The sequence below is a fragment of the Protopterus annectens genome, chromosome 7.part1, assembly GCF_019279795.1.
Source record: "Protopterus annectens isolate FY-2018-M chromosome 7.part1, PAN1.0, whole genome shotgun sequence".
Classification (NCBI taxonomy): Eukaryota; Metazoa; Chordata; order Ceratodontiformes; family Protopteridae; genus Protopterus; species Protopterus annectens.
The window spans coordinates 538,752,043-538,774,902 of record NC_056740.1 but is presented as its reverse complement, the minus strand read 5'-3'; the positions used below and the strand labels follow the sequence as shown (position 1 = coordinate 538,774,902).

Below are 22,860 nucleotides of genomic sequence, written 5' to 3'. Positions count from 1 at the left end.
TGTGTTCCGTAGACACACTTGTCTGCAAACTCTTCAGGAGACATCATGGACTTCAGTACTACTAAGAAAGTACAGTTCTGTAAAAGCTTACCATAATGGTAGACATGTCCTTGTCTTCACTGTTGCAGTATTCATTACAATAGGGACCCCCTGCCAAGGGTGGCCAGACATCCGGCCAGTATGCCAAAGCCTTTAGGTTCCTTTAAAGTATGCCATACATCACTTATATGACAGAGCAGTGGTAGCACTGTCGCCTCACAGCAAGAGGTTCTCCGGTTCGATTCTTGGCTGGAGTGCTTTCTGTGCGGAGTCTGCATGTCCTTCCTGTATTCATGTGGGTTTCCTCTAGGTGTGCCGGTTTCCTCCCACGTCAGAAAGGCATGCATCCAGAGCATTTCTCCATGGGCCTCCTCTGAAAAAGTACAGTTTTGTACCTACCATAAATGTAGATGTCCGAGAGGTATGCATCTGCAGTCCTAACATATGGGTTGTCCTGCCTCAGGCAGCCCTTCGGTCGGCCGGATTCCAAAGTCTGGGTCTGGCCTCGGCTGATGTCGCACTTCACCCGACGTCATAGCTGCTGTTTATTGGGTATAAAGGCATCAGCCGACGCCATTTTCCTCAGTGTTTCTTGCCCCAGATGCCAGGTGCCCTCTAGTAAGGCTAAATTTGGATAAATGCAAATAGTTCCAAACAGCTGAGAGCAAACAATATAAAAAATATATATATATATATATACATATATACAAACAAATACACCATAACAGATTCCCCCAACTAGCTGAAAGATGGGTAAATACCCTAGGAGTACCACAGAGGGGAAGGAGGGTGGGTAATCCTGACTGCAGATGCATACCTCTCGGACATCTACATTTATGGTAGGTACAAAACTGTACTATGTCCTTCAAGGATACATCTGCAGTCCTAACATATGGGTAGAATACCATAGCCAAACTGGGGGAGGAGGCACTAAGATAAAGATGGTGTAGTTAAGATCCCTTGTAAAACAGCAGTTGCAAAGCCTGCTCGGGATCTAGAATATAAAGGAAGGTTGTAATGCTTGGCAAATGTATGCACGGAGCTCCAAGTAGCAGCTTCTAAAATGTCTTTGGTAGCCACTCCTCGTAGGAAAGCTGTAGTGGTGGCTGTAGCTCTTGTGGAATGAGGTCTGATATTATCAGGAGTTGTCTTTCCATGAAAAGAGTAACAAAAACAAATGCAATTTCCTATCCATTTTGAGATTGTCTGTTTTGAAATTGCTTTTCATTGCATTCCTGTTGCATATGCTACCAAAAGCTGGTCAGTTTTTCTGCTGGTCTTAGTTCTGTCCAGATAGTAGCGTAACTGTCTGTGCACATCCAAGGTATGTAGCAGTCTTTCCCCCCTGTTCTGTGGGTTGGGGAAGAATGTAGGTAAATGAATAGCTTGGTTCAATGATACTCTGGAGACCACTTTTGGCATAAAGGTAGGGTTGGTTCTCAGAGAGACTCTATCCTGATGAAAGATAAGGAAGGGTTGTACTGCCATTAATGCCTGTAACTCAGAAACCCTTCTTGCTGAAGTGATTGCTAGTAGGAAAGCAGTTTTCCAAGACAAGAATTGTAATTCTGATGTTGCTGCTGGTTCAAAAGGGGGAAGAGTTAACTTTTCCAGCACATAGTTGAGGTCCCATGTAGGTAAAGGCGGCTTCCTTGGAGGCTTTACATTTTTGATTCCTCTCAAGACCTGCCTGAGTAGAGGATGAGAGAAGACAGGAGGATCCAAGTTGTATTCTGCTGAAATTGCTGATGCATGAATCTTAATGGAGGAGTAAGACAGGCCATCATGGAACAGCTCTGCTAAATATTCCAGGATGTGTGCTATGTTTGCCAATGAGACATTTTCTCCCTTTGCTGCACTCCAAATGAGGTATCTTTTCCACTTGGCGGAATAAGTCTTCCTTGTGGAGGGTCTGCGTGCCTCCAGGATAATGTCCTTAACCCTCTGAGATAAATCTGGGTTGCTTTGTGTTATGCAATATTCCAAGCAGCTAGCTGCAGTGTTTTCAAGTTTGGATGTAGGATCTTGTAGTTGTCCTGTGTTAGTAGTAAGGGACAGAGGTAGATGCCATGCGTGTGTCCGAGACATGCTTCTCAGTAGCGGGTACCAATGTTGCCTCAGCCAGACTGGAGCTATCAGAATTACCCTTGGTTGATCCTCTTTGATCTTCAGTAGAACTTTGTACATCAAGGGAAGAGGTGGGAATGCATATGCTGTCAGGTTTTTCCAGCTGAAGGAAAAGTGAATCCACCCTCCAAGCAAGTGGGTGGTATGCTCTTGTGCAGAATTTCTTCAATTGGTGATTGTGTGGGGAAGCAAACAGGTCTATCTGTGGTAGTCCCCATTTCTTTGTTATGGCTTTGAAAATATCTGGATGCAGCATCCATTCGTGAGCATCCGTGGTAGTTCTGCTTAAGGTGTCTGCTAGAGAATTTTCTTTTCCTGGTACAAATCTGGCCTGAAGTAGAATGTTGAGGTTCAGGGCCACATTCCACAGGTCCATTGCCATCTGGCATAGAGGATATGAATGCGTACCTCCCTGTTTGTTGATGTACCACATGACTGTGGTATTGTCCGTCCTTATGAGCAGATGGCCCTGTTGAAGGAGTGGTCTGAATGCCTGGATCGCATATTTCACTGCCAGCATCTCCTTTAGATTTATGTGTAGATTCAGCTGGTCTTGGGTCCATAGGCCTTGTATACACTTGTCCACCATGTGAGCCCCCCATCCTAGGTCTGAGGCGTCCGTAGTGATGGTCTGGCTTGGCTGTGGTTTGTGGAAAGGCAAGCCTCTGTTCAACTGACAGGCCTGAGCCCACCACAGGAATTCTTGCTTCAGGCATGGAATTATTGGAATCTGGTCTTCTAGACTGTGCTGGTGTTGTGACCATACATTCCTTAGGTACCATTGTAACTTTCTCATATGTAGCCTGGCATGCGGAATCAATATTATGCAGGATGCCATGTAACCCAGGGCTTGCAGGACTTTCCTTGCAGTAAGCTGAGTTTGTTTTGTTAATGACATGAAATAGCCTGGTAGTTGCTTTTGTTTTTCTTCTGTGAGAAAGGCCATCTGAGTTGATGTGTCCAGTTCTGCCCCCAAGAATGTTATCCTTTGGGATGGTACTAGTCTTGACTTCTGCATGTTGACTGTGTATCCCAAGGCTTGCAACAGTTGTATGACATTTTCCAAATCTTTTGTTAATTTTTCCTTGTTGTCCGCTTGTATTAGGCAGTCATCCAGGTATGGGTAAATTTGAATTCCCTGAAGTCTGCAATGAGCAATTACTGATGCCAGGCATTTCGTGAATACTCTGGAAGCAGTAGATAAGCCAAAGGGCAATGCTGAGAATTGATAATGCTCTGATCCTGCAAGAAATCTGAGGTGTCTTCTGCAATCTGGTCGTATAGGGATGTGCAGGTATGCCTCCTTGAGATCTAGAGTCACCAGCCAAGACTCCTTGTCCAGCATGGGAAGAAGCTGCTGGAGGGTCAGCATTTTGAATTTTGGAACAATGAGGTATGTGTTCAGTGCGGACAAGTCGAGAATAGGTCTCCATTGATTTTCTTTTCTTGGTACCAGGAAAAGCCGGGAGTAAAATCCTTGGCCTTGTTCCATAGTTGGCACCTTTTCTATAGCTCTCATCCTTAGTAAGTTGTTGATTTGTCTTAGAGCGTCTGTTTTTTGGCTTGGTGGTAGGTTTGGCATTCCCTCTTTTTGGTAGAGTGTGGAAGTGAAACCTGTAGCCCTTGTCTATTGTTTGTAAAGTCCATTTGTCTCCTGTAATGTAATGCCAGTTGTCTGAAAATAAAGCAAGCTTTCCGCCCAAGGGAGCTTCCAGTTGTTCCCTGGTAAGCGGTATCAGAGCCAAGTCATTGTGCCTGTCCTGTGGAGGTGGTTGTAGTTGAATCTGTGGTAGTACTTCTCTGATTGGTAGGTTGCCACTGACGTCCCCTGTAGGCACCCCTAGATTGATTTCTGCCTCTTGGGCGTCTATTTCTGCCTCTCTGTGCTCTGGAGTTGTCTGGAAAGGACCAATTTTTCGAAGGCCAATTTCTGCTAAACCTCGGAGGTTGGACCTGTAAGAAATCCTTGACTGTTTGGACAGATTTTGCTTTTTCTTCCACCTTCTTAAGAACCTCCTGTGCAGGGGAGCCAAATAAACTTTGTTTCTCCATGGGAGCATCTAGGAGTTTTGATTTAACATGGTCTGGTAAAGATTGTTCTTTTAACCATGCATATCTTCGAATCACTGTTCCAGTCATAGCTGATCTAAAGGAAGCCTCCAGTGCATCATAGCCACATTTTAAAAAATGGATACTGACCTGCTGAGAGTTATGTACCAAATCCTGAAGAGACTTGCGGTCTATAGGTTCAGGAGAGGACAGTTTTTTATTTAGCTGGTCTAACAAAAATTCTTGATACTGAATCATGTGAAATTGACAGTTTAAGGCCCTAGCCGAAAGAGCAGCAGAAGTATAAACCTTTTTACCCCATCTCTCTAACGCTCTAGATTTCCTATCAGAGGGGAGAGAGTTTTTGGCAGAAGCAGCTGCCACACCTTTCGGGCCCTGTGAAATGGTTTCGGGGTCTGCAACAGGAGCCTTATACAAATGGTAGTGCGTGTCAGGACCCTGTAATATCTGTCAGGCTTGGCAGGGGCCAGAGGAAGAGAATCAGGAGCAGTACAGGCATCATTAAATGCATCATCAACTACTGTTAGTACTGGAGGAATGGCTAAAGGCCTATGCTGTGGTAAGTGTAAAAAAGTCCTTAGCCTTTTCCTTGAATCTGAAAAATCCTGGCCCTGCCATTGGAAATGCTCCCTCATAGCATGTAAGGTTTCCCCAAAAGAAAATTCTTCAGGAGGAGACGCAGAAGGAAAGGAGTCTTCTGCATCAGAATCCTCATAAGGAGAATATGGGCCTTCCTGAGGGTCTGTAATGTCCGAATCCTCCGAGGAAAAGTCTGTAGAGACAGGATCCGGGGGTTCAGTCCTAGGCCTCTTGTCTGAAGGGGGCTGAGAGGCCCTGTCTGGGTGAGGTTGTGATCCCCTGATCAGAGAAATGAGATCCTCAGCCAGGCTGAGTATTTGAGAACTAGAGGTAGGCCTATGTGGGGTAGTTTTAGCAGGTAAGGCCTTAGAAGATTTAGCTGCTTTAGCCCTGGCAAAAGCCTTGATGGACATAGAAGCAGGGGGTCTAGCAGCGCCACGTGCAGGAGTAGATATGTCTAAAGGAATAGTATCTGACAAATCCTGGGTGCCTGCTTCTGTAGCAGTAATTTCAGTAGCAGATTCGACCATGCTCTGTGAGGCCTCGGCTGTAGGAGGCATGCTTTCGGCCGAAGGAAGAACCGAGGACTCAGTTTCAGCCGAAACCGAGACAGTTGCGGTTGGCCTAACCGCGGTTTCAGCCGAAACCGCGGACCGCGAGTGTCGGTCCTTTTCCTTGCGCTTTTTAGCTCGTAGTCGGAGTCTCCGACGGCATTTTGTAAGCAAAAGCGGGACCAAAAAACTCCTCTGCAAACTCCGACCGACGTCTAAGTGTCCGTCGGTTGAAGGAAGCACAGGCTAGACAAGCTGATACGTCGTGGTCTGGGCCTAAGCAAGGAAGGCAGTAAGAGTGGAAATCCTTATGAGGTATTTGTTTCCCACAAGTTAAACAATTATTTACTTTTTCTGACATCGGCTGTGGCAAGAAAGAGTCCCCAACGGGGTACTTAGCTTTTTAGAAGTCTTCGGTAATCGAAATCTCTGGATCTGACCGACCAGTACTTGCGAACAGCTTCTGCTTCGGGCACCACGCGGCAAGAAAGACTGAGGAAAATGGCGTTGGCTGATGCCTTTATACCCAATAAACAGCAGCTATGACGTCGGGTGAAGTGCGACATCAGCCGAGGCCAGACCCAGACAACCCATATGTTAGGACTGCAGATGCATCCTTGAAGGACATCTGGCTTTGTTCCAAGTTGGACTGTCCCAGTAAACAAATGTTAAATAAATAAATTTACAAAATAAATAAATATGCTCCTCATGTAACATAGGGCATAAAAGTGACTTTCAGACATACCAACTTGAGAACTGGGAGCCCCAGTAGGAGCACCAGTCCAAGCAGAAGAGGTAATCAGTACATCTAGAAGTACACAAACCAAAGAAATACACACAATAAATAAAAAAACATAAAATGACCAAATGAACACTGAGCTGGTTACAAAGCAAACGTTCTTTTAATAAAACCACAACTGATTAGCGCTTTCATCCGAACTTCAAAACAGGAGGGCTTCATCAGATACATTCAGAAAAGAAGGACATATTTCACTAGCCAGACACCTAAATGTTTTACTTGATAATGTCCTCACAAGTATGGATAGGTCTGGATTAAGTTACCAGATGGATTATAGTTTAGCCCTATTGCTTCTGAAATTCCTCAACCCTTCAAAAGACTACTGATAATTTTTTTATCTAGCAGACCCAGAAAAGTATATCATAATCAGCAAAAAGCTCTAACTTTTCATGGCCCCCTTGCCATAGTCATCCATTTATTTCTGACTGTATAACATTTTGTGCGAAGGGCTCCAAGTACAGCACAAAAAGCAAATGGGACAATGGACATCCTTGACATCTATCTCTCTTAATATGGAATTAGTTTGTCAGCCTGGTGTTAACATTACCTTCTGCTGTGGAACCATAGTACACTCCTTGTATTAGAGTGATTACTTCATCATTAAATCATATTCTCCACAGGGTCTCCCATATTTCCAGCAGACCCTATCAAAGGCCTTTTCTGCCTCCAGGGACAGAAGGACCATCCTGTTTCCCCCTTTTCTACCTCCATCTGCAGTAGTTATATGTAATGCACTGTTAAAGATCAGTCTTCCTTTGACAAAACCACACTGATCTCCCCCATTACCTTTAGTAATGCTCTTGCCAATCTGCATGCTAAAATACTCATAAACATTTTCATAATCATGCTGTAGCAGAGAAATCCACTAGTATGAGCTCGAAATACTAGGATCTGTGCCTTCCTTTAACAATAATGAAATCAGCGTCCTGTGCCATAAAGCTAAATCTTTTTTTGTGTGTTTAATCTCTCTGGATACATTGTATGCATTTGCACTAGTGTTTTTTTTTTTTTTTTTTTTTTTTTTAGTACTTTCCATATTTCAATGGGAAACCACAGTTGCTCAGGGATCTACATGATGCCATCTTACCAATCTGCTCTTCAATTTCAATTAATGTGATTGGTTGTAAAAGTACTCGTCTTCCTCTGTTAATTTTGAAAAATCCAACGATCTAAAAAAGGTTTCCATATTTCTTAGCACTTTCTCAAGCCTATTAATATCTTCTTCATATAACTGGGAATAAAAGCCTTGCAATATCCCATGTATTCCCTTCTTAGACCTTACCAATCTTCCTGCCTATAGACAACACAATATAAATATAGATCTCTACTCTGATCTGTCTTAGCGTCCCAGCATAAATTTTTTTGATATCTTTCGGAATTGTCTTTAAACAGAGCTTTTAACACTACCTGTTTCCTGCAAATTTGTTTTCCCAACAACCCTCTATATTCATTTTCTAAGGTAATTAACTCTTCTACTTCCTGTGTCGATAAATGTTCCCTTCTTAGCTGAAGATTCTTTAGATTTACCAACTTTGTTTTTTTTCCCATTCCTTTTTCTCTCTTCACAGCTTTGAGTCTCTTCCCTTGCTTTACCTGCAATCTCTGCTTTATTTTACCCCACTCTTGCACCTTCGATCTGCTGCTTCTCTCTCTTACAGTTTCTTCATAAAACTGAATTACACCCCCCCCCCCCCGCAGATGACTCAGCCAAGAGATGTCCAGTCTTCAATGTGCAAACACCTTCTCCCTCAGTCTTTCCCCCAAAATCAGTCTATCCTGCATGTGATCAGACAGCAGTATTGGACATGTAAACACATCTCTCAGAACGTCCACATGTTCTGCTGTGATAAAATCTAGGACACCCATCTGTATAATCTTGTTAATGTCTCATGTTATGGTGATCTACATGTTCTAGTTTTGGCTCCTGGAAAGAATATTGCAACATCCACAAAGTCAAGTATTTAATTTGTTGAACTGACTCCCTGTTTGTTATTTTACTTTGCCTAGGTCCACTTGTAACATTCTGTCCATAACACCTGCTTTATCTCATTCGTCCCTACTTATGGTGGTAAATAACAGTTGCACAATGTTAGTCTCTTTTTTTAATTAAAATCATAGTTCCTCTTTTCCTGTTCTCTATGGCTGCTGACCTTTGCTGCTCTCTGAACCTCCCACTTACTAATGATCTATGTTCCTCTTCAAATAAATGCGTCTCCTGTAGGAACACTATATCTAATTCTATTCAAATGAGTGCGTCACTTGCTGCCTCTTTGTTCCCCACCATGCAGTTTATATTACAGGTCAACAAGTGTAAAGCTCTTGTCATGATTGGGATACTTTCACCTCCCTTTCCCCCTCAACTTTTTGTGATATAGTCTTCTGACTCTACCATCTTGCACCTCCTGGACTTTTCAGGGAACTGTATAATTCTTCTACATCTGATGTTATCTAGTCACCATTCCTCGCGTCAGGGTCTTGGATCCAATATCAGATCCGAGCTGGCATATTCAGAACACAGCTTAGCTCAAGCTCCTCCCCTCCCATAATGCTCTGCTGCCCTACACTCCCTCAGATCTCGTTTGCCGCTCAGTCAGTCAGACGGAGATTGCTCAGCTCCTGAAGTGTATTTAGCACAGATTATTGAATTTTCTTGTTATTCCTTGAGTTTCTAGTGTTAGTGGGTAGTTTTCCCCTCTTATCTATCCCCTCATGGCCGAGTCTTAACCTAGTTTAGGTTCTTTTTTCCTCAGGGTTTTGTCTTCGGCCTAGCTGTTTTGTGGTGTGGGAGTGTTTCTTAAGTGTGTGTGTGTGTGTGTGTGTGTGTGTGTGTGTGTGTGTGTGTGTGTGTGTGTGTGTATGTGTGTGTGTGAGTGTTTTGGACGGATTATAGGCTTTCGAACCTTGGCTTGTTTTGTGGACTTCGGGTTTTGCTTACGGTTCGGCCATGTCAGAAAAACCTTTAGGTTTTAAAAGGTGCTCCTTTTGTGGATGGAAAATGCCTATTTCTGACTCATACGAGGAGTGCCTTTACTGCCTCGGCGGCGACCACCTCAAGGTGGAATGCAGCATTTGTGCCGCATTCAACCCAAGGGCTTTGGTCGACCGTCACAATAAACTTTTAATTAAGGGTTTGGTCAATGCAGGGACCTTGGTCACTGCTTCCCCGGCCAAGGCTGGCCCTCCTGGGGCTAAAAAGAAACCTTCTGTTGAGGAGATCCCGACCAAGCATCCCAGGCTGTCAGATCCTGGGTCCCCGGATCTGGCTCCAGCTAGGGCAGGTTCGGATCCGAGATCTTCGGGTCCCAGATCTCCAGGGAGTCTACTCCTGGATCCAAGGGCTCGGACACTAAGCTCTCGGATCCAGTAACTTCAATGTCCCAGACCTTCGGATCTGAGGGAGGCACCATGCCTTCAGATCTGACCCTTTCGGATCCAAGGGATTTGAGAAATATTTCCTCGGATCCTTTGTTGAGCTCAGTTCCAATCCGGTCAGATCAGGGAGTCATGCCAGAGCCTATAGCAGTGGAGGATCTTCCCTTGGATCCTCTGCCCCCTAAGCAGCTGTCTTCTCCAGCTAGGTCTCGTTCCAGGAAGAGCAAAAGACACCAGAGTTCCAGGCATGACTCTCCCAGTAGGTCCTCCATCTCCTCCCAATTTTCCAGGAGTGTCCTCCCTATGGATATGGACAGGATGATGTGAGCCTTCCTGAAAGCTCAAATGGATCTGGGGCTTCTGGCTTCCCCAACCCATAGGTCAGGGATCCAATCTCCCACCCCCCCCCCTTCGATCCGCTCCTCATGGGTCAAATAGCCTTTCCACCATTATCACTAATTCCCAGAGTACTTCAGAAAGCTAGATGCCTCAAGAGTCAAATGATCCTCAATGCCCCCTTTTGGTCTCAGCAGGTGTGGTTCCCCCTTCTACAGTCTCATTTGAGGCATCCACCCTGGGTGCTCGATCCAATTTCGGATCTGCCATCTCATCCTTCTGTCCTACCACTCCCGAATCTTCAGACCCTACACATATGACAGCGTGGTATGTCCACTTCCAGTGATTTTGGCTAAGTCCAAGCTAACTTCACCCATGAAGGAGATTATTCTTGCTTCCCAGAGGTCTTCTACCAGAAACTTCTATTCCAGTAAATGGAAGAGCTTTTCGGTTTGGGCAAAGAATAAGAATTTAGACCCCTTCTCCACCCCTACTCCTGAAATACTTCTCTTCTTGACCTCTCTCTTTAAAGAAGGAGCTAGCTTTTCCACTATCAAGGTACAGTTGGCAGTAATTTCAAATTTTCACCTTGGGGGTGATTCGATTTTTTCTGCATGCCTCTGTAAGGCCTTTTAAAAAGGGATTTTTCTATTAAGGCCTCCTGTTAAACATCCTTCTCCTCCATGGGATTTGACTTTGGTACTACAGGCGTTAACAAAACCACCCTTTGAACCAGCGGCTTTGTGCGATATTACATTTCTCTCCTAGAAGACTGTCTTTTTAGTGGCAATTACTTCGGCAAAGAGAGTCTCGGAGTTGCAAGCTCTTACCGTCAAGCCACCCTATTTAATTTTCCACAAGGACAGTGCGTCTCTAAAACATGACCCATCCTTCATGTCTAAACTGGACTTACCAGCGAATATCAACCAATGTATTCGCTTAACCAGTATTTTTCCCTAACTATTCCAATAAAAGGGAATATATACTGGACGTTCATCGTCAACTTTGCTTTTATTTACACCGAATGTGAGAATTTAGGCGTTCAGACCAATTATTTGTTGCCTTCTCTGTTAATAGTATTTCTAAAGTCACGATTTCCTGTTGGATTTCGCAATGTATTTCCTTTATATATTCTTCAGAAGGTATTTCCTTAGCTACACCAGTGAGGGCTCATTCAATCAGGGCAGTTTCTACTTCCATTGCCTTTGCAGATAGTCAATCTTTAGATGACATTTGTGCAGCAGCAACATGGGTCTTCTCCCCAAATGTTTGTTTCCCACTATAAGTTGGATTTGATTTCCAGAGGAAGGGCTTCATTTGGCTCCAGAGTTCTTTGGCATGTCCTTCCTTGAGACCTCCCAGGATTTGGGTAGCTAGGGACTCTGACCCTAAAGTGAGGAATGGTGACTAGATAACATCAAATTTATAGTTATGTACTTACCATTGCTTGACATCTGTGTTATCTGTAGTCACCATTCATCACAATCCCACCCCTCCAGCCCCCTGCCTGGAAACTTGGTTGGATTTGGAGGTTCTATTTGGTTTCTATGATTTATCTGTCTTCCTTCGTTATGCAAACGCGATCTGAGGGAGTGTAGAGCAGCAGAGCATTATGGGAGGGGAGGAGTTTGAGCTAAGCTGTGTTCTGAATATGCTGGCTCGGATCCGATATCAAATTCAAGACCCTAACGTGATATGAATGGTGACTACAGATAACACAGATGCCAAGTTATGGTAAGTGCATAACTATAATTTTGCAGCACTACTAACATTTACACAACAATAACTCAAACTCTGTAGGTAATATGTTGCAACTACATACAGTTTCCCCATAATCCTATAGTCCTCTTCCCAGTTACTCTTACAGTTTGAGCCTCTGACCAATCTTTATTATCCTGTATGTATGCTTTTCCATGAGGTGAAATCTTTTTTATATTCTCTCATCTCTCCCCACCACTTCTGCAATAACCTCACATTCAAGTTTCAAATTTTAGTTCTTTACTGAATATTTATGACTCTTCTACTCCTTAAATATTCTCCCTATTAAGGTGTAGTAGTATGTTCACTTTTACTCCTTTCACATCAACACAATGCCATTTTGTGTTTGCTCAGTAATTTTGGAATTTTTACTCCGAAATCCTCATGGCTCTAGCTTAACTTTGCCCCTTATACTGGGGCAATAATGATAGCTCTTTTGACATATTTATTCATTAACAGCATATAACTGTTAAGCAGTCTTACTCAAATAACATTCCCAGTTTGTCCTGCCATGCAACAGGTTCTGTATTACTACAACTATATGTCCACTCTCAATACACTTTTCTGCTTATTTGTAACATTTGCTACAATCACTGTTTTAACTATTTATTGTTATGCTGGTTATCTTACTTAGAGCTTCTCTGTCCTACAGTAGCTTGTTTCAGCTTTTATCCCTTTAACATTCCTCTTACCAAGGCAACAACTCCTCCTTAAACATTTATAGTTATCAATTATTACACGGTCTTGGTCAAGAATAATTTCAGTTTGCCTTGCCGCGTGACAGGCTCCACATTACAGCAATTAAAGGTCTCCTCAATGTCTATTCTTGCCTATATAACTCAAACATTTGAAGTTAATAGTACTTAATTATTAAACATTCATATTAGAGTCATTTCACTTTTTCTTGCCATGCGGCAGACTCTACTCTATAGCAATTAAATGTCCCCTTGATGTCTCTCTCTGCTTATTTGAGGTGCTTATTTTAATCTTCTTAAGTACTTACTGTTGTGCTGATTGTCTTTAGGCCTCTTTGCCCTTTGATAATTTGTTTCATACAATTACAAAAAAAAAAATGTTGACAAAAAAGAGAAAAAAAACCCCAAAGGCTACAATACAAATGTATTAATTTAGCTTAGTCCCTTTGTTTGATATTCAGACTAGACTGCTAATTACTCTCAGGAGTCAGGAGAAGCACTGTTCTCTTAAGTACTGCTGCTGTGTTGGCATACTTTGGTATTCCCCATTCTCATATTTCATCTTCCCCTTCCAACATCACCTGCTCAGTGTTCAGTCCAACTTCCCCATTTCTTCTTTCTACAAATTTCTCTCTCACTCACTTGGAGTTTTTATTTATTTACTTACATTTGTTTACCGGGAAATTCTGACTGGACACAGGTCCTTTTTCAGCAGATGCCCAGGGAGCAAAGCTCCACATCATGTACATGATAAATAGATATGCAAAGCTGCAGCAATAGTAAACATTACAGGTTGTTGGATTTAATACAACAAGATATTGATTATCAACAGTATATACAGTAAATGTTGCAAGTGAAGATAGTTTCTTGTTGTTTATAATATTAGTAACAAAGTTATCAGACAAGATTTTAAAGTATGTAAAGACAACTAGCTAGTTAGTGGCGGTAGTATAGTTGGTTTAAGAGTCTAGGTGGGGGAGGGGGTATCATCACTCTCCGCTTCTCCTCCATCGCACTGTGAAATACTGGGAAAGGTTTCACTGGCCGTCATTCTCTTCACTCCTTTTCTTTCTCTGCCCCGTTATGTTAAGCCAATGCCATCTACTCACTTCCACTGTGCCCCAGTCATCTCCTCCAGCACCAAAGCTAATCAATTACAATCTAAAGGGGGGAAATCCATCCTTCCCTATTGGTGTCCCCAAACAATATTAGTTTCTGCAGAAAAGATGCTTTCCCATGGGAAGAGAAATGCAGTGAAAAGTACCACCTAACATGGAAATTTAAGCTACTCATGCAACCTGACAATGCCTTAAAAAAGGATGGACATTACTTAGAGAAACAGCATCCCACTGTTATAACCTTACCACTCTCCACAATTACTTGACAGGTATGAGTGTCATTTTCATTTAGATGTGTTGCCATTTGATCCAAACCAGAAACATCTGTTAAGAAATCACAGTTAAGACACACTACTGTGATACCCCTATGGATTAAAAAAAAAAAAAATTCAGATTAGAAAAGCAGTCTTTGCAAAACAGCACTGAAAGTGTATACTTAATGGATTACAAACCAAATTAAAACAATTAGGAATTTAAGAATAAACATTGCAGTTTACCAAACAAAATCTGTGTTTTTATTTTGTTTTGTTTTGCTATTGCTTAAACATAATACAAGATATTTTTTCTTGTCTACATGAATACATACATAAAGATGAAGCAAGCCAAAGATCTCTGAAAACTATGAAGCAAGAAACAGACTCAGTTTCACAAAAGGTACCTCCTTGTCAAATAAACTCATTATGTGGTAAAATTCAAGCTCAAAGTATAAATATAGTTCATGTTTACCAATTCCAAAAGATCCCACGTAACACTCTCACACTTCAGTTTTAAAAGTGCTTATGCTGCCAATTAACTACAACCTATGACATTCAACATGAAATACAAATTAAATTTCCATATGGCATTGTGTTGAACAGGGATGTGGCTTATTTACTGTATTGCTCATGCTCTGACCTATTATGGAAAGTATATATGTATAAGGGTAGTCAAAGTACAGCTGTGTTCAAAACTTACCATAACTGCAGATTTGGGCATCTGCCCAAGTATATACACTGCTGCTGCTGTCATGACATCAGGAATTCCTGCCTTCCACAGCTGTATCTTCCCACCAGATACAAGGACAATGGCAATATAATGAGGTGTCGGGTGATGCTAGCTTCACAGCTTTCTTGCTCTATGTGGATCAAGAGATGACTGCAGGCAACCATTTGAAATGTTGGGACCTGCTACAGTGAGCTCTGAAATATGGAGATTGAAAGGCCAAAAGAACTGACTTATATTTACCAAGTCCAAGATGCCACTTCTCAGAATATTCCCTTTCTCTGATATATGGCAATCATGGAGTAAGTTCAGGGAGTCAGGGCTTGCCTCTCTGCAAAAAGAAGTGTAAAGGAGAACAACAATTTTCGAGATTCGCTTTTCTCCAAGTTTTTTGGTGTTTTTTTTTTTTGGTCATCGAGCCAACATTTCAATAGGGAGCCCCTCTGCAAAAGTATCCAAGTAAAAGTGGACCTGGGAGCATCATCCCCAAGAAAGACACCCAACCACAATCTCTCAATACACCTTTCTGGGTCCTAAAGGAGTCCAGAGTAAGGAGGGTGCTTAGTAAGGAATAATGAAGGAATAAAAACAGGGTACCCACCTCAACCCCAGGATGTTTAAAAGAACAGCACAGGAGATAGTGGGAGGAAATTAGGACCTCCATGGTGAATATGAACAAACATCTACAATTAAGCTAATTTTCTAACACAATGGTACTACATTCATTGTAATATTCACTGCTGCAGTCAACATATCTCAAAAGACTTCCAGAGTTCAAAGACTAGTGTGGTGTGGCTGGCTATGAGAAGAATGTGAAGAGAGAAGACCCTGAAGGATGGCCATGGCAAACTCTGCTCTGGTACTGGATGCAAAACCCAAGGCACAGAGTTTGTCGAAGACAAGGAATGACATAACCAGGCAGCTGCTTCCAAAATGGAGTGCCTGTTTCCCTTGTAAGAAAGGCTGTAGTAGCTCAATAGAATAGCCCTTAACATGGCCAAGAACAATTTTACAATTTAAAGTATATCAAAAGAAGACACAGTAAACTAGCCATTTTGATACAGTCTGCTAATTTACAAACTTCCCTCCTTTTTTTTGCAAAGGCAGCAAATGACTTGTTTGACTGACTTCACCCTCCTTGTCCTCACCAAATAAATTTCATCTGCCTGTGCACTTACAAAGAATGCAATATGTCCAATCATGCTGCTCGCCCACAAAGGGGTTAAGAACAGTTCTGGAACTACTTTAGGCATGAAAGATGATTGTCCTAATGAAATATCAAGTTTTTTTTTTTTTTTTTCTCATAAGACCCTCTAATTTTGAAAGTCTTCTTGTTTAAGTGACAGCTACCAAAAAAAGTGGTCTTGCAGGAAAGGTTGGGGGGGGGGGGGTGGCATGTTCAGAGGGTGGCAAGTTTTCATAAGACTTAGTTATGATCCCAGTACCATGATGGAATAATGTCTTTTTGGTGTTATAAGGTGCAAAACACCATTTGAGAGTTGCTTAACTGGCAACTGAAGTATCAGGGGGTTCACCTTGGCAGGGAAGCTGGACTATCTGACACATGTACATTTAGAGAACTTTAAAACAGTCATGTTCTGTAAAGTTTTGACATAGGTAAGAGCCAGGGACATTTGTAAAGAATTGATCCTAGTCTATAGCATGGCAACACAAGAATTCTCTTCCACTTTTTAGGCACGATATTCTTGTGTTAGGTCGCCAAGCCTTCCTCATAATATTTAACACAATCAAAAATGTGCCTAAATGTGATGAGTGCTGCATCATCCAAATCATTGTCCTTTAGAGTTTCATTGCAGCAAGGATCCTTTTTTATGAGTTAGGGTACTCGCATGCTAAGGCAACAGTATGTGTTCTGACATTGCTTGACTTTGTAGGAGAGAAAGAAACAATGTTGCCTGGGCAGAAAAATAAGCTATTAAAGCATGATTTCTACTCCATGTCCTTCTGTAATCCTGAACATTACTGACATTACAGAAAAACTGTAGGGATACAGCCCAACCCATGGTATGCAGAAAGCATCTGCTGTCCATGCTCCAGGAGCTGCTGTTCTGGTGCAAAACTTCCTGAATTGGTTGTTGTGTGCATAAGCAATGTTTTGATGTTCAATCCAGACTCTTGGGCTACCTCCTCAACTAGCACTGCTAACCTACTTAGTAGGTAGGATTTGGTACCCCACTAGTTGATGATCCACCACCACATAAGTGGTGTTGTTTGTAAAGCTATTTGGGATCCTCTGGCTCCAAATTTGTTTGAAGCCTTAAATAACTAACATAACTATCATCACTTCTGATACTCTTTGCCCCATAAGCCCTGAATACTCATAGTCTGAGGTGAGAATCCAGTCATTGGGCCATACTGAAGGGTACCCCCAGGTTGAGGTGCACCTGGTTTATCCAGCATGATGGCTCTTTCCTTATGGAAACTAAGAAGAGAAATGGATTCTTCTGAGACTGTGTGGGCTGAACACATCTCTCACAACCTCTTAGAGCAAGAAATCTGGACTAAGCCATAAGCAATGTGGGACAAAGGCCCCAAAATAGGAAAAAATTTAAATATTGCTCTTACAAACTTAGAAAGTAGAAAGAATGACAGGTTTTGCCTTAGCATGAATTTTCTAGGGTATGAAGTCTGAAACTCAAATGTCTGTCATTTTCGGACTTAAATCTTCAACGATTTGCTAGATAACCACATTTTTTGTGAAAAATGGGCCAAAATATGAGGCAAAAATCTAATTCTGCAAAAATCTGTACAGTTGAGAGGTATGCTTTTTGTTTCAGAGGTATCACTGCAGCTTCCTCATGTACTTGGGGGCGGGGCATTACTATACACAATCATGTACTTCAAAATTCTCATTATTGCCAGGATTCTGTTATTCTGTTCTGCTTGGAGACTGTCTGGAGGAACTGGGACAATTACAGGACTTAGCCCGAGGTAAGAAAGGCCTTCAGCTGATCTGTCCAATAAGACCCTCAGGAGCAACACTTGCTTCACTAGGGTCAGACAGGACTTTATGTATAGTAAGAGACCTATGTCACCGAAAGAAGCTATGACAAAATGTTCAGCCTCCTGTATTTCTTCCTGAGAGACTGTGTAAAAACAGTCATCCAAACAGAGGCAGAAATTAATGTCCTTGGCCTTGAAATAAGCAACTGCTAGAGCCAGTCTGTGAATATCTAGAATACAGCAGACAGGCCAAAGGGCAAAAAGGTGAACTGGCAGTGACTTTTTTTTTTGCCTTGAATATTAGGAACCTTCTATTTATCTTTGCTAATATGTGTAAATAGATATCCTTTAAATCCAAGGTAAACCGACAAAAGGAAGAGGAGATATGGAAGGCCCTACAGAGTAAGCATTTTGAATATTAGTACTTTTATTTATTTAACCATAAAATATCTAAAATAGATCTTTTAAGTATCAATCTTCTTTTTTTTTATATTGATACTAGGATCAGCCTTTAGTAAATCCTGAACTCTCTTCCTTTTTTCGTACTTTTTTTCTCCCCCACTGGCATAAATAAGCTAGCAGGTTGTCTAGCAGAGGTGGAACCCAGTGTATTTGTTCCATGGAACTGGCGGAATTACTGAGAAATAGGGTCTGCTTAGGAACTTGAGCTTTTATCCCCATTTCAGAACGCTGAACACCCAAATGGTCTTGAATGATTACCTCTCACTTCATAAAAAGGACCACGCAACCTCTGTTTTACTGAGAAAGAGGAGGGTTAGAGAAGATGAACAAGGAGATGGAAAGTTGGGTGGGATATTCTTGGGGAGGGGAGGATGGGCACAACTGATTCATAGATGCTCTCTCTGGGTTCCACGCTCCTAAAGGCCCCCCAATTTAACCTTCTGCTCTGCCTGTCATTTTTCCTGTGGCTTGCTCTCATTCCTTTACTTCTGTTTGAGATAAACAGGCCAGCAATTTGGAAGGCAAGTCCCTCTACATTTAGGAACTTGGGAATGAAAGAGCTATTTAACAGACTGCATGGTTTTCCCTTTTCTCCACCAGACTTTAAACAGTTTTTAAGGAGTTTCACCTTCACATGGTGTGGCAGGGGATGGGTCCTCAGCCAGGCATATTACTGAATTCCTATCCAAGTAACTGCTGTCCTGCATGATGGATCTAGCACGATAACCACGTCTCATGGAGTACTTGGCACCCTGTATATGGATGCTGCACAGCTCAAACATTTCCCATTTCAGATCCCTTATCTTGATCCCCCCTCCTGCCTTAGACTTCAGCTGGGCGAGTAAAAACTTCTGAAGTTTCAGCATGTAAGTCTAGCAGTTAATGACCCTAAAGTTTGGTGCACAATTACTTGAAGTACTTAAGAGGTTTCTTTGCTATAATGCAGGGACATCACAGCTGCATCAGCTAAGCAGTCCTTATATAAGACCTGTGAAAATCCTGCCCTTGTAAAAGTAGTCAGGCTTCCTAAGAGCAGAGAGTATCAAACTTAACTCCGCTGATGCACTGACAAATGCATATTTAAATGCATCAAGTAGCTCTGGACTGAAGGTAGAGAAAATGTCTTAGGCTCAAGCAGGCAGGCCCATAAAGCCCCAGTATCATAAGGGGACCTGTGAATATGCCTGTTTCTCAAGTCTTTTTTTCATCCTGTGAAGGGTGTCTCCAAACAAGACATCCTCTGGTGGAAAAGCAGACGGCAGAGTATCCTTAGTGTTAGAGTTGAGCTATGATTGGAGAAACATCTGTTTCCTATATGCCACCTCATCTGTCTCTAGTTCAGATATGTCTAAATCCTATCCTGTGGTAGGTTAAACCATTCTTTCAGGAAGCAGCCTTCTTCCTCATTCTTGAAAATGTACACCATACATAGGACATTTTGTATACTTAATAAAGTAGATACAATATATATCAAAATAGCACTCATGCTGGGGACTTAATTACATTTCTAAGATTGACTTGAAATCATATTTCTGTAGAATGCTTAACAGTAAAAGATTAATGTTTTGTCAAGCTTTGTGGCTTTACAGAGTTAACCTTTTGAACTCCTACACTGCATAATATCCCTATCCCTGCTTGTGTTAATAGTACTAAACTGTTGTATTGTTGCTAGAGAGATAAAGAAACAAAAGTTTGAAGACTTGCAATACTCATGAAAAAATTATCACAATACAGTATTCAAATTCTGATCAAAGTTATTGTTTATCCTACATATATACAATATTTTGCTAAATACTGACAGACGATAGAAGCAATTAAGATATTTATCAAATTATTTAAACAAGTCAATATTACCGAAGGATGTTACAAGGAGAGTGATTTGCAAATAGTCAACAGCAATTTAGTTAGATATTAAGATTTTTTATTTTGTAAATTCTAGTTCTGAATAAATTTATTTCGTTTTACACTGAATTGCTAAACTTGATAACTGCATATATGTGTGAATTATTATGAACATTAAGAATGTTTAATGATTTCTCAAGAGAGTGAAAAACTCCTGACATTATAGAGATTTCCAAAACAGGCTGCTTGGATTTCAAGAACTCTTGAAATCCTACACCAGTTGGAAAAGATCCCAGGAGGTATCAAGTGTATTGGATTGGGATAAGGCATTGATAAGACTAGGATGTATCAAACTGGCATCTGTTATTTTGTACATCTTTACCCTTGGCTGGAGAAGGTTAGTCACGTTCTATGTCTTGGGTTATGGGTACACACCCCTGAAATGTCCATACAGTTTCTGCTAACCTCCTCTAGAATGAGCACAGTTGAGATTTCAGCCTACTAACAACAATGAAGGCTTTGGCTACAGAGGCCCTCAGACAGACATGTGAATTGACCAATGGCACTGTGGATGTAGCCTATGAGGGCATGTCAATGTCTGACAGTATGACAGCCTCCAAAGGGATCACACAAGAGCCTTTGGCAGTGACACAGTCCAAGTAAGGGGGTTGCAAACGCTCCTCTCCAATCTCATCACTGGGCCTCAAAAAGCCCTTGGATTATGAATGGCTGTTGTCAGTATCTTTCCCCGGGAATGCTTTTCCAAGTACTTACCCTTTGACAAATGGGGAGTGGAGGCCTTGGCTGACGCAGGGAGTGGGACCTAGTGTGCAACTTCCTTTGAGCTAGACTGTTCATGAGAGATTCCATGTGATGAAACACAAACGGCACCACAAACTGTAGAAAAGACAAACCAAAGCAGGAACAAGCAGAAAGTACAGTTTTGTACCTACCATAAATGTAGATGTCCGAGAGGAATGCATCTGCAGTCCTTACAAATGGGTTGTCCTGTCGTCAGGCAGCCCTTCGGTCGGCCGGATTCCAAAGTCTGGGTCTGGCTTCGGCTGGTGTCGCACTTCACCCGACGTCATTGCGGCAGTTCTTCAGGTATAAAGGCATCAGCCGACGCCATTTTCCTCAGTGTTTCTTGCCCCAGATGCCAGGTGCCCTCTTGGATGGCTAAATTTGGATAAATGCCAAATATTCCAAATAGCAGAGAGCAAACACACAAAATAAGCATGTATGTACATATATACAAACAAATACACCATAATAGATCCCCCCCAAGCTAGCTGAAGATTGGCAAGTACCCTAGGAGTACCTCAGAGGGGAAGGAGGGTGGGTAATCCTGACTGCAGATGCATTCCTCTCGGACATCTACATTTATGGTAGGTACAAAACTGTACTATGTCCTTCAAGGATGCATCTGCAGTCCTTACAAATGGGTAGAATACCATAGCTAGACTAGGGAGGAGGAAATGAGAGTAGATTATGGTGTAGTTAGTATCCCTTGCAAAACAGCAGTGGCAAAGCCAGCACGGGATCTAGAGTATAGAGGTAAATTATAATGCTTGGCAAATGTATGCACGGAGGTCCAAGTAGCAGCCTCTATAATGTCCTTGGTAGCCACTCCTAAGAAAGCTGTGGTAGTGGCTGTAGCCCTTGTGGAGTGAGGCCTGATGTTCTCTGGAGTTTTCTTTCCATGGTAGGAGTAACAAAATCTAATGCAATTTCCTATCCATTTGGAGATTGTCTGTTTAGAAATTGGTTTTCCTTCCTTTCCTGTTGCATATGCTACCAGAAGCTGGTCAGTTTTTCTATTGTTTTTTGTCCTGTCCAGGTAGTAGCGTAATTGTCTGTGTACATCCAAGGTATGCAAGAGCTTTTCTCCCCTGTTCTGTGGATTGGGGAAGAATGTTGGAAGGTGGATAGCCTGATTTAAAGAGACTCTGGATACCACCTTAGGCATAAATGTAGGATTTGTTCTTAAGGACACTATCTTGATGGAAGATCAGGAAGGGTTGTACTGCCATTAATGCCTGTAGTTCAGAGACCCTTCTTGCTGAAGTTATTGCCAGCAGGAAAGCAGTCTTCCAGGATAAGTATTGCAATTCTGATGTAGCTGCTGGTTCAAAAGGAGGTAGAGTCAGTTTTTCTAGCACAAAGTTCAAGTCCCATGCTGGCAATGGAGGTTTCCTGGGAGGTTTTACATTTTTAATTCCTCTCAGAAACTGTCTGAGCAGAGGATGCGAGAAGACAGGAGGATCCAAGCTGTATTCTGCTGAAATAGCTGATGCATGTATCTTGATGGAGGAATAGGACAGGCCTGCATGAAAAAGCTCCGCCAAGTACTCCAGGATGTTGGCTATGTTCACCAGTGTCACATCTTGGCCCTTTGCAGTACTCCAGATGAGATATCTTTTCCATTTTGCTGCATAATTCTTTCTTGTTGAAGGTCTACGAGCCTCCAGGATTATGTCTTTAACCCTTTGGGATAAATTTGGGTTAATTGCTGTTATGTAATGTTCCAGGCAGTTAGCTGCAGAGTTTTTAGGTTTGGGTGCAGGATGTTGTAGTTGTTCTGTGTCAGCAGTAATGGGATCAGGGGCAGTGTCCATATTTGTTCCCGAGACATGCTCCTCAGCAGTGGATACCAATGTTGTCTTGGCCAGTCTGGGGCTATCAGAATGACCCTCAGACGTTCCTCTTTGATCTTGAGAAGCACCTTGTGCATCAAAGGAAGTGGTGGGAATGCGTATGCTGTCAGGTTTTTCCAACTGAAGGATAGAGAGTCCACCTTCCAAGCAAGTGGGTGGTAAGTCCTTGTGCAGAATTTCTTCAACTGGTGATTGAGTGGGGATGCAAACAAGTCTATTTGTGGTAATCCCCATTCTCTTGTGATGGTTTTGAAGATGTCCGGATGCAGCATCCATTCGTGGGCATCTGTTGTAGTTCTGCTTAATATGTCTGCTAGAATGTTTTCCTTCCCTGGTACATAAATTGACTGTAACTGAATGTTGTAGCTCAGAGCCACATCCCATAGGTCCAGTGCCAACCGGCATAGAGGGTATGAGTGTGTGCCTCCCTGTTTGTTGATGTACCACATAACCGTGGTGTTGTCTGTCCTTATCATCAACTGGCCTTCTTGGAGAATAGGTCTGAATGCC

At 42.2% G+C, this 22,860-nt stretch overlaps 1 protein-coding gene across 5 annotated transcripts in view; it reads right to left on the bottom strand.

Moving 5' to 3' along the window:
* ZNF280D (zinc finger protein 280D) overlaps positions 1 to 22,860 on the bottom strand; it is a 3,097,091-nt gene that overhangs the window by 907,644 nt on the left and 2,166,587 nt on the right. For all 5 annotated transcript variants that reach the window (XM_044078966.1, XM_044078968.1, XM_044078970.1 and 2 more), the window contains one exon: positions 13,691 to 13,809. In XM_044078966.1, the coding sequence (XP_043934901.1) occupies positions 13,691 to 13,809 (119 nt within the window). The remainder of the gene's footprint in view (positions 1 to 13,690; positions 13,810 to 22,860) is intronic.